The 12586-nt window shown below is 40.9% G+C and overlaps 2 protein-coding genes across 2 annotated transcripts in view; both read left to right on the plus strand.

Annotated features, from left to right (window-relative positions):
* The first annotated feature begins 2706 nt into the window (after positions 1 to 2706).
* LOC136376176 (olfactory receptor 11H4) lies at positions 2707 to 3675 on the plus strand. Its single transcript, XM_066342009.1, has one exon. The coding sequence runs from the start codon at positions 2731 to 2733 to the stop codon at positions 3673 to 3675; it is 945 nt and encodes a 314-aa protein (XP_066198106.1). The 5' UTR covers positions 2707 to 2730.
* A 700-nt stretch (positions 3676 to 4375) lies between these two features.
* Positions 4376 to 12586, plus strand: part of RNASE6 (ribonuclease A family member 6) — a 476573-nt gene continuing 468362 nt past the window's right edge. Inside the window, exon 1 of the mRNA XM_066343156.1 lies at positions 4376 to 4463. The gene's annotated coding sequence lies outside the window, so the exon portion shown is untranslated. The remainder of the gene's footprint in view (positions 4464 to 12586) is intronic.

A 12586-nucleotide genomic window follows, 5' to 3' on the forward strand; every position in this document is an offset into this window, starting at 1 on the left:
TGTTTTAAGATTCTTTTTTTTTTTTTTTTTTTTTTTTTCATTTTTCTGAAGCTGGAAACAGGGAGAGACAGTCAGACAGACTCCCGCATGCGCCCGACCGGGATCCACCCGGCACGCCCACCAGGGGCGACGCTCTGCCCACCAGGGGGCAATGCTCTGCCCACCAGGGGGCGATGCTCTGCCCACCAGGGGGCGATGCTCTGCCCATCCTGGGCGTCGCCATGTTGCGACCAGAGCCACTCTAGCGCCTGAGGCAGAGGCCAAGGAGCCATCCCCAGCGCCCGGGCCATCTCTGCTCCAATGGAGCCTTGGCTGCGGGAGGGGAAGAGAGAGACAGAGAGGAAAGCGCGGCGGAGGGGTGGAGAAGCAAATGGGCGCTTCTCCTGTGTGCCCTGGCCGGGAATCGAACCCGTTAAGATTCTTTTAATTGAACCTATTGGGCTGACTGCAGAACCATACAGGTTTCAAGTGTACAACTCAGAAAAACATCATCTATACATTGTATCATGTACCCATCATCCCAAAGTCTTTTTCCATCCCCATTTCCCCCCTTCGCCAACCTCCACCTATCCCCACTACCTTTCCTTCTGGCTATCATCACACTGCTGCGGTGTCTGTATCACATACATGTCTGTGTGTATATATACACACAGGTTACTCTGTGTGTGGACTTGTGTGTGTGTGTATGTATGTGTGTGTATATGTTTTATTGCTTAATTCTTTCACCTTCTTTCATCCAGCTCCCAATTCTCCTGCCCTCTGACAGCTGTCAGTCTCTTCCATGTATCCATGCCTCTGTTTTTATTTTGTTCATCAGTTTATTTTGTTCATTAGAATCCACTTATAAGTGAAATCATATGGTATTTGTCTGTCTGGCTTATTTCACTTAGCATAATAATTTCCAGGTCCATCCATGCTGTGGCAAAATGTAAGATGCTCTTTTTTATGGCCAAGTAGTAACCAATTGAATAAATGTACCACAGTTTTTTTGTTGTTGTTGTTGTTTTTGTTTTTTTTACCACAGTTTTTTTATTCACTCATCTATTGATGGGCAGATGGGCACTTGGGCTGCTTTTATGTTTTTTTTTAATTAAATGATTGCAAGGTTACTCTGTTGTTTAAACACAAATATTTGTATATTTTTGTTCCATTCTTAAATATAAATTATTAAACACTGATGAAAAGTACCTGTTTGTTCAAATATTTGAAAATGTCCTCTTTTTTCTTTCAGATAACAAAATTAAGTTTATAAGATAAAACCTCATTTGATATCAGATCCCTTTATTTTTATCACCTAAAATAATTACTAAATGAGCTAAACCATGCCTAACCAGTGATGGTGCAGTGAATAGAGCATTGACCCTGAACCTGGCTCACCAGCTTGAGCACAGAATTGCCAACCTGAGCATGAAGTCTCAAGCTTGAGCCTAAAAGTCTCTGGCTAGAAGCCCAAGGTTGCACAGGGTCACTGGCTTGATTTGAGCTTCCCCCCCCCCCCCCCCCGTCAAAGCACATATTGAGAAGCAATCAATGAAGAACTAAAGTAAATCATCTCTTTTCCCTCTTTCTTGCTTCTTCTCTCTCTATCTCTATCTCCCCCTTGATAAATAAATAAATAAATAAATAAATAAATAAATAAATAAATAAATAAATGTAAGTTCTGATACTTCTAAAGCCCCATGGGGGTAGGCTACTTTGTCTTCTTCAGGACAGTCCAACCTTAAAAAAAATAATAATATTTTTTAAATGAGCAATACCTTTGTATTAAAAACATCATTTTCTTTATTTTACCTAGATCTGACCATGGTTAGTAAGAGTTTGTTTTTCATAGTGTGTGTAAAAAACATGAAGATAAACACTTGCAAATAGATATTAAAAAATAATGTTCTCTCTTATCCTTTGGAGCAAAGATATTCAATATGCTGTGTTTTTTGTATATTTTTTTAGATGTCACTCAACCTGTTAGAGTAATTTAAAAAAAGTCTTTAAGGAAAAATTTAAGAACAGCCTTGAGTCCTGAGTATGAGGACATCTGTGACAATTAATTTGGTTGATTAGACAATTCTGAAAGCCAGTGTCACCCTGGCCAGATAGCTTGGTTGGTTAGAACTCCATCCTGAAGCACAGAGGTTGCCAGTTCGATCCCCAGTCAAAGCACATACAGGAACAGATTGATGTTCTTGCCTCTTCGTCTCTCTCCCTTCCTCTCTCTAACATCAATAAAATAACAGTAAGAAAATAAATAAGTAGGAGCCAGTGTCCTGGAGTAAGTTTTATATTCATGTGTAATTTAACTAACTCTGGTTGCCAAAGGTTTAACCCAATATTATACCATATGGCCTCAAAATATATGTTGTCGCCTTTTTTTTAACAATATAAGCTGAATTAGAGAAAGTAAATGTTTGTGCATAAAGACCCTTAATAAATTCTAAGGGAAAAAAATCAGAAAAGTCTTCTTAAGGATCAAAGCAAAAAAACAAATTTGTTTGGTTATACCACTGGTGTGGAAAATTCTTGCAGCATTTGCATTCTAGCAAAATAATACTGAGATTTAGTACCACAGTCAATTCAAAATAAGGTGGGATTTATTCCCACCTGGACTCAAAATATCTCTTATAATTACCTGTAGAGTTTAAGTTCTCTTCTCAATAAAGTCATTGAGACATGTAGGAAGCAAAGCAACTTAGGTTTTTTACACTCATATCTTTTTTCTTTGTAGATTTAAGATCCATGAACAGATCAGCAACACACATTGTGACTGAGTTTGTTCTCCTCGGATTCTCTGGTAGCTGGGAGATACAGATTTTCCTATTCTCACTGTTTTTGGTGATTTATGTCTTGACTCTGCTGGGAAATGGAGCTATTATCTGCGCAGTGAGATGGGACCCACGACTACACACCCCCATGTACTTTTTGCTGGGAAACTTTGCCTTTCTTGAGATCTGGTATGCTTCCTCCAGTGTTCCCAACATGCTAACTAACATTCTTTCCAAAACCAAGGTCATCTCATTTTCTGGCTGCTTCCTCCAGTTCTATTTCTTCTTTTCCCTTGGCACAACAGAATGTCTCTTCCTAGCAATAATGGCTTACGATCGGTACCTGGCCATTTGCCACCCACTGCACTACCCCACCATCATGACTGGAAGGTTCTGTGGAATGCTGGTGTCTTTATGCTGGCTCCTTGGATTCCTTGGGTACTCAATCCCCATTTTCTTGATGTCTCAACTTCCCTTCTGTGCATCCAATATCATTGATCACTTCTTATGTGACATGGACCCATTGATGGCTCTGTCCTGTGCTCCAGCCCCCATTATCAAATTTCTTTTCTATATTCAGAACTCCCTTGTCCTCTTTTTAACTAGTATGTATATTTTTCGATCCTATACTCTGTTGCTCAGAGCTGTTTTTCAGGTCCCTTCTGCAGCTGGCCGGAGAAAGGCCTTTTCCACCTGTAGTTCTCATTTAGTTGTGGTGTCTCTTTTCTATGGGACAGTCATTGTAATGTATGTTAGCCCTAAATATGGCATCCCAACTTTGATGCAGAAAATCCTCACACTGGTATATTCAGTAATGACTCCTCTCTTTAATCCTCTGGTCTATAGTCTTCGTAATAAGGACATGAAACTTGCTCTGAGAAATGTCTTGTCCGGAATGAGAATTAGTCAAAATTCATGAGCCAAAAATGTGCTATACTTCCAAGTTCTAGTAAATAATAAGGTGGAGATGTATAAGTCCTTTCAATGGTCTTTCCGTCCTCACTCTGAGTAAAACAGTTTTATTTAGGTATAATTGATATACAAAAAGATGGTACATGTTTAATGTATATTGAAGACCACATATATTTTCCTGGAACTCTACCCAGCTTAAATTCCTGTACTGACTACAACAGTCTTAATTCATTGGACTGTGACATGCAGTAAAATATTTTTAAAGGCTATCATTATTGGCATGATAAAGTGGGATTCTTATATGAGGGATCCTAGACTCACCTGAAAGATGAATCATCAGTTTTAGGACAAGTCTAATGACCTTCACCAAGTGCAGGTATCCCTGACTATATAAAAGTAGAGCGGTCCTATGAAACCTTTATTCAGGTGGTATGATATTATAAAGGGGAGAAGCAATTAGCATTAATTTAAAAGTAAAAATATTCTTTGGATTTCTTTTAGTTGGCAAAAACAGGTACTAATGTAGGTCTTTCATAAAAGCAGTGGCATAATACAAACTTCCAAAAAGTGAAGGATACCTGTGGTTGAAGGTGTGGTGACTTTTTAATTTTTTTTTTATTTATTCATTTTAGAGAGGAGAGGGAGAGACAGAGACAGAGAGAGAGAGAGGAGAGACAGAGAGAGAGAAGCTGGAAGCATCAACTCCCATATGTGCCTTGACCAGGCAAGCCCAGGGTTTCGAACCGGCGACCTCAGCATTTCCAGGTCGACACTTTATCCACTGCACCACCACAGGTCAGGCGGTGTGGTGACTTTTTAAAAACAGTTTTATTTAGGTATAATTGATATACAAAAAGATGGTACATGTTTAATGTATATTGAAGATGAAATGACTTTTAACTAGCCATGAAAACTTTCTATAATCTTTAACAGACACTCCTTTCTTATACCTTGTCTAGCAATCTTATCTAAACACACTTTCTATTAAGAGAGAGAGATCAAAAAACAAAAACATTCTTTTGACCAAAAGGAACTCTTTCAACAAATTTTCTTAGAGACATAGTTCCTTTGTGGTAAGTTTAAAATAAAACTTGGGCCCTCACTATTTGGCTCAGTGGTAAAGCATCGGCCTGGCATGTGATTGTGCCAGATTCAATTCCTGGTCAGGGCACACAGGAGAAGCGACTATCTGCTTCTCCACCCTTCCTTCTTCTCTCTCTCTCTCTCTCTCTGTTCTTCCCCTCCCACAACCATGGCTTGATTGGTTCAAATAAGTTGGCCCTGAGCACTGAGGATGGCTCCATGGCCTGCCTCAGGCACTAAAATGGCTCTGTTGCTGAGCAATGGAGCAGCAGCCCCAGATGGGCAGAGCATCGCCCCCTAGTGGGTTGCTGGGTGGATACCGATCTGGGCACATGCAGAAGTCTGTTTCCCTGCCTCCCCTGCTCTCAGTAAAATAAAAAAGAAAGAAAGAAAGAAAACTTGAATACCTGCTAAATAATAATTTGTCCAAGTTGTTTTTAACACTTCTATTATTACAGGTACCACATTGGAGTATAATTTACTTATTTACATGTACTTCCCCAGAGAGGAAATTGCCTTTTTCAGTTCTAGATCCCAACACAACCGTGAAAGAGAGGAGAACAGGCCTGGCAGCTGGGAACCGACCTGACATTACCTGGTCTGGGTGTTGCCCAGCAGCTCCTGGCACTCACAGCCAGGCCATGGTGTAATCCTATTGAACATCAACAATTTCACAGAATGCTCACATCAGACAAGGTCACTCTGTGACCACGATGGGTCAAGACAAAGTAAGACCACTCTATCATCATGTCTGAGTAAAGATAAAATCAAGAACAATATCTCAACCACAAAAAATGACCAAACTTCTCCCTCTTCAGGCTCTTTACCAAGTATAGCTTTCGCCCAACTGCCTCCTACATAAAAATTAAAATACTCAAACATAGAACTTTCCTCCACTTTCTGACAGCATCAAGAGAAAATCTATACTTCTTTAAATTATTCTCCCTTGCCATAGCTTTGTTGGTTAGAGCAGTGGTCCCCAACACCCGGGCCACGGACCGGTACCGGTTCGTGGGCCATTTGGTACTACTGGTCAGCAGAGAAAGAATAAATAACTTACATTATTTCCGTTTTATTTATATTTAAGTCTGAACGATGTTTTATTTTTAAAAAATGACCAGATTCCCTCTGTTATTTATTTTTTTTTTTGTCCACTGTCTCCACTCTTATTTAATGTGGTACTAGAGGTTCTAGCCAGAGCAATCAGACAAGACAAAGAAATAAAAGGCATCCATATCAGAAAAGAAGAAGTAAAGGTATCACTTTTTGCAGATGATATGATCCTATACATTGAAAACCCCAAAGAATCCACAAAAAGACTACTAGAAACAATAAGCCAATACAGTAAAGTCACAGGATGCAAAATTAACATACAAAAGTCCATAGCCTTTCTATATGCCAACAATGAAACATTTGAGAACAAACTCAAAAAAATAATCCCCTTCACGATTGCAACAAAAAAAAATAAAATACCTAGGAATAAACATAACAAAGAATGTAAAGGACTTATATAATGAAAACTACAAACCATTGTTAAGGGAAATCGAAAAAGATACAATGAGATGGAAGAATATTCCTTGTTCTTGGATAGGAAGAATAAATATAATCAACATGGCCATATTACCCAAAGCAATATACAAATTTAATGCAATTCCCATCAAAATTCCAATGACATTTTTTTTTAAATAAATTTTTATTTTAATGGGGTGACATCAATAAATCAGGGTACATACATTCAAAGAAAACATTTCCAGGTTATCTTGTCATTTAGTTCTGTTGCATACCCATCACCCAAAGAGAGATCGTCCTCCGCCACCCTCCATCCAGTTCTCTCTGTACCCCTCCCCTCCCCCTCCCCCTCTCCCTCCTTCCCTCCCCCCACCCCCCACAGCCACCACACTCCTGTCCATGCCTCTTAGTCTCGCTTTTATGTCCCACCAATGTATGGAATCCTGCAGTTCCTGTTTTTTTCTGATTCGCTTATTTCACCCCGCACAATGCTACCAAGACTCCACCATTCCTCTATAAGTGATCCGATGTCACCATTTCTCCTAGCTGAATAATATACCATGGTGTATATGTGCCCCATCTTCTTCATCCAGTCCTCTATTTTTTTTACAGTGATTAAAAGCCTTTAAGCAAACTCTTGGCCAATACAGCAAGAATCCCTAAAAGAGTAGTGTCCTTAACATGTTCCCCAAGTCCAAGTTGGCCCCATCACCATGCCAAATCCCTGAAAAATGCAACCCAACCACAGTTCAGTCTGTTAGAATCTGTCACAGGGAGCAGGAGTCCAGGAAAGTTCCCCACAGGAAAAGTCCGCATGGCACTGGAATTGTTGTCACCATTCTATACTTTGCAGCTCATGTCCAAGTCCCAATGACCGCTGCTTCTAGCTGGTAATGATTCGGGTAGACTGGAAAAAGCCATTTGCAGCATGCGTGGATATGAAGCTTCTGTTCTCCTCTGCCTGGAGAGTTGAGACCAGGTTGCTTTTTCCTGGAGCTCTGTGACTGTGGCCTGGTAAAGAGAACCTTGGGATACACTAAGCTGGGTGGCAAAGGTAAATTCATAATACAAGTTGGCAAAAGGAGGAAAGAGAGCTCTAAATTAGGAGTAGGTCCCAGCCTGAAATATGAGTGGGGCATTGAGGTAGGAGGGATAAAGGAAACACTATATATTAAGCAAAGCAGCAGATAATAGGACTATCAACACCCACAACAGAGATCTTTGAGGGAAGAATAAAAAACCTGACTATTCAGGCAAAACATAGTTAAGTGGCCCTTGTGCGCATGAGATCAGTTTACCTGCTTCTTGGAAGAAATACCCTAGGCTCGTCCACAGTGTCGTAGATGGGGCCGACGGCCCTGGGCACCTTCAGCCTTCAGTGGCAAACCCCAGCTTTCTGGGCAAGGTTAGGTCATAGGTGGCTGGAGCAGGACTGGAAGAGACTGAACCCTCCCTTAGAGGAGCGAGGGGGAAGCCCACCTTCCAGTGTCCCTGTTTCCTCACAGCAGAGCGTGTAAGCCTGGCAGGCTTTAGCTCAATGATCTTCCTTTCCACTATTGAAGCAGGACCCAGATGGCATCCTATGAGACCCCTTTGGGGTGTTGGAGCCTTTAAGGGTGTATCCTAAAAGCTGGTAGTTCCCCTGATCTCTATTGGGCTTTTTCTGCCTCTAGGTATCTTAAAAGCCATTCTCAGAAGACCTCGCTGAGGGGTTTGAGGATCCCCATCTGCCTATATAAATCTTTTCCATATATCTGGAGCTGTTTGGAAAAAAGACAGAACAGTGTTATTAGCTAGATCTAATAAAGAAGGTAGTAGTTTGCAGGCGAAAAAGATTTGGTGTCTCCTGTTCATCAGCATTCAAAAGAAATGTAAATTTATTTTTTTTTTTAAGTAAAAAGCATGATATGGTAGACCCGTCGGAGTCATTGGCCTGGTGTGCAGGATTCCAGGGGTTCAATTCCTGGCCAGAGCATACAGGAGGAGTGCCCATCTACCTCTCCACTCCTCCCTCTCTCCTTCCTCTTCGTTTCTCTCCTCCCGCCTGCAGCCAAGGCTCCACCGGAGCAAATCCACCCTGGGCACTAAGGATGGCCCCACGGCCTCCGCCCCAGTTGCTAGAATGGCTCGGGTTGTAACAGAGCAACATCCCAGATGGGCAGAGCATTTCCCCCGGTAGGCATGCCAGGTGGATCCCAGTCAGGCGCATGCAGGAGTCTGTCTGACTGCCTCCCCATCCTCAGAAATATACAAAAAATAAATAAATAAAAGAAAAAATACTAAAAATAAAAAATAAAAAAATAATAATAATAAAAAAAAAAAAGGGAGGGGGCATTCCCTTGTGCTAAAGCTCCAGGGAGCATGGAGTGAGCTTGAGTATGTCCTATGAAACATGGAGGTCTATGTTTACATATAAGTCTTTGAAGAAGGAGGAACTGCTGAAGTAGTTTATCAGCATTTGTCCCTAAGACAGCAGTCTTTGTAGTGGGAACACCATACGTAAATATTTGCTGTCTGTCTATAGATTAAGGGGGGAATATGGCAAATGCTGAAAAGTCATGGTCTTTGTGACCCTCCCCTCCCCCAACCCTCTCCCTCTCCTCCCCCCACCCTGTAACCCCAACACTGTTGTTCATGTCTCTGAGTCTCATCTTTATGTCCCACCTATGTATGGAAACATATAGTTCTTAGTTTTTTCTGATTTACTTCTTTCACTCAGTATAATGTTATCAAGGCCCATCCATGTTGTTGTAAAAGATCCTATGTCATCATTTCTTATGGCTGAATAGTATTCCATAGTATATATATACCAAAGCTTTTTAATCCACTCGTCCTCTGATGGACACTTGGGCTGTTTCCAAATCTTTGCTATTGTGAACAATGCTGCCATAAACATGGGGGTGCATTTCTTCTTTTGAAACAGTGCTATGGTGTTCTTGGGGTATATTCCTAACAGTGGTATAGCTGGGTCAAAAGGCAGTTCGATTTTTAATTTCTTGAGGAATCTCCATACTGTTTTCCACAGTGGCTGCACCAGTCTGCATTCCCACCAGCAGTGCAGGAGGGTTCCCTTTTCTCCACATCCTCGCCAGCACTTATTCTGTGTTGTTTTATTGATGAGCGCCATTCTGACTGGTGTGAGGTGATATCTCATTGTGGTTTTAATTTGCATTTCTCTAATCATTAGTGATGTTGAACATTTTTTCATATGCCTATTGGTCATCTGTGTGTCCTCTTTGGAGAAGTGTCTATTCATTTCTTTTCCCATTTTTGGATTGGATTGTTTGTCTTCCTGGTATTAAGTTTTACAAGTTCTTTATAAATTTTGGTTATTAACCCCTTGTCAGACGCTATGTCAAATATATTCTCCCATTGTGTAGTTTGTCTTTTTATTCTGTTCTTATTGTCTTTAGCTGTGCAGAAGCTTTTTAGTTTGATAAAGTCCCATTTGTTTATCCTGTCTTTTATTTCACTTGCCTGTGGAGACAAATCAGTAAATATATTGCTGCGAGAGATGTCAGAGAGCTTACTGCCTATGTTTTCTTCTAAGATGCTTATGGTTTCACGGCTTACATTCAAGTCTTTTATCCATTTTGAGTTTATTTTTGTGAGTGGTGTAAGTTGGTGGTCTAGTTTCATTTTTATGCAGGTAGCTGTCCAGTTTTCCCAACACCATTTGTTGAAGAAGCTGTCTTTACTCCATTGTATTGTCTTACCTCCTTTGTCAAATATCAGTTGTCCATAGAGCTGTGGGTTTATTTCTGAGTTCTCTGTTCTGTTCCATTGATCTATGTGCCTGTTCTTATGCCAGTACCATGCTGTTTTGAGTACAATGGCCTTATAATATAACTTGATATCTGGAAGTGTGATACCTTCCGCTTTTTTCTTCCTTTTCAGGATTGCTGAGGCTATTCGTGTTCTTTTTTGGTTCCGTATAAATTTTTGGAATATGTGTTCTATGTCTTTGAAGTAAGTCATTGGTATTTTCATTGGTATTGCCTTGAATTTATAAATTGCTTTGGGTAATATAGACATTTTAATGATGTTTATTCTTCCTAACCATGAGCACGGTATATGCCTCCACTTATTCGTATCTTCCCTGATTTCTTTTATCAATGTTTTATAATTTTCCGAGTACAAGTCTTTAATCTCCTTAGTTAGATTTATTCCTAGGTACTTTATTTTTTTGGTTGCAATGGTAAAGGGGATTGATTCCCTGATTTCTCTTTCTGACAGTTCATTATTAGTGTATAAAAATGCCTCTGATTTCTGAGTGTTAATTTTATATCCTGCCACCTTGCCAAATTCTTTGATCAGGTCTAGTAGTTTTTTTACTGAGACTTTAGGGTTTTCTATATACAATATCATGTCATCTGCAAATAATGATAGTTTTACTTCTTCTTTTCCAATTTGGATGCCTTTTATTTCTTTTTCTTGTCTGATTGCTGTGGCGAGGACTTCCAGAACTATGTTGAATAAGAGTGGTGAAAGGGGGCACCCCTGCCTTGTTCCTGATCTTAAGGGGATTGCTTTTAATTTTTGCCCATTGAGTATGATGTTGGCTGTGGGTTTGTCATAGATGGCCTTTATCATGTTGAGGTATGTTCCCTGTATTCCCACTTTGCTGAGAGTTTTGATCATGAATGGGTGCTGGACTTTATCAAATGCCTTTTCTGCATCTATTGAAATTATCATGTGGTTTTTCTCCTTTCTTTTGTTTATGTGATGAATCACATTGATTGATTTCCCTCTGTTATTGTACATCCCTCTAAGACTCACTCTTGACGCTTGTCTCGGTCACGTGATACATTTATCCCTCCCACCCTAAAGGCCAGTCCATGAAAATATTCTCTGATATTAAACCAGTCTGTGGCCCAAAAAAGGTTGGGGCCCCCTGTGTTAGAGCATCGTTCGTCCCAATGCACAGAGGTTGCAGGTTCAATCCCCAGTCAGGGCACACACAGGAACAGATTGATGTTTTTGTCTCTGTTTCTCTTCCTTCCTCTCTCTGTAAAATCAATCAATAAAAAATTTTTAATTCTCCCCAGAGTCAACTAACACAAGCTCAAGTCATGTAATAAATCTTTTCTAACATCTTCTTATTGAGTTGTCCCATGTTTGTCTGGTATATGTACTCCCTTACTGTAAGAAGTCAATAAACCCATCTTAATCCAACTATGGATGTGTTCCTGATAGTCTTTGCATGATTAGGAATCAACAGTAGTAGCATACTTAGTATATAGTGAGATCTCAATATGTTTGTTAAATACTTTTATCTTAATTCTTTTACATACAAAAATAATGTGCATTTGTTGTAACTAAGTCAAATAATTAAGAAGTGTATAAAGATGGCCCTGGCCGGTTGGCTCAGTGGTAGAGCATCGGCCTGGCATACAGAGGTCCCGGGTCCAATTCCCGGCCAGGGCACATAGGAGAAGTGCCCATCTGCTTCTCCACCTCTCCCCCTCTCCTTCCTCTCTCTCTCTTCCCCTCCCGCAGCCGAGGCGCCATTGGAGCAAAGATGGCCCGGGCGCTGGGGATGGCTCCTTGGCCTCTGCCCCAGGAGCTAGAGTGGCTCTGGTCACAACAGAGCGACGCCCGGGAAGGGCAGAGCATCGCCCCCTGGTGGGCAGAGCGTCGCCCCCTGATGGGCGTGCCGGGTGGATCCCGGTCGGGCGCATGCGGGAGTCTGTCTGACTGTCTCTCCTCGTTCCTAGCTTCAGAAAAATACAAAAAAAAAAAAAAAGAAGTGTATAAAGATAATAAATTTCCTGGCCTGACCAGTGGTGGTACAGTAGATAGAGCATCAACCTGGGGAGATACCAGGTTTGAAACTCTGAGGTTGCCAGCTTGAGCATGGGATCATTGACATGATCATGGTCACTGGCTTGATCTCAAAGGTCTCTGGCTTAAAGCCAAGGTCACTGGTTTCAGCAAGGGGTCACTAGCTCAGCTTGAGCCCCCCAGTCAAGGTACATACAAGAAGCAATCAATGAACTAAAGTGACACAAATATGAGTTGATGTTTCTCATCTCTTATCTCTCTCTCTTTCTAAAAAAATTTTTTAAAAAGATGATGTATTTCCCATCTGCACTCACATTCCTACCAATCATTCACTCTGCTCCTGAGAGTCACCGTATGTAAATTTGTCTGGCATTCAACACCCTTCATTAAATGGCCCTATTAAACCTACTCTGTTTTTTATCACTTCCCAATATGAACTCTCTACTCTCGTCAGGCCAGTATCTTAGTACCCCACTCTATCATCTCCCCACTTTTGCTTAGACTGCTCCTTAAACCTGGAGAGCACCTCACTTCCTCTATTG

The sequence above is a fragment of the Saccopteryx leptura genome, chromosome 6 (genome assembly GCF_036850995.1).
Source record: "Saccopteryx leptura isolate mSacLep1 chromosome 6, mSacLep1_pri_phased_curated, whole genome shotgun sequence".
In the NCBI taxonomy this organism is placed as follows: domain Eukaryota; kingdom Metazoa; phylum Chordata; class Mammalia; order Chiroptera; family Emballonuridae; genus Saccopteryx; species Saccopteryx leptura.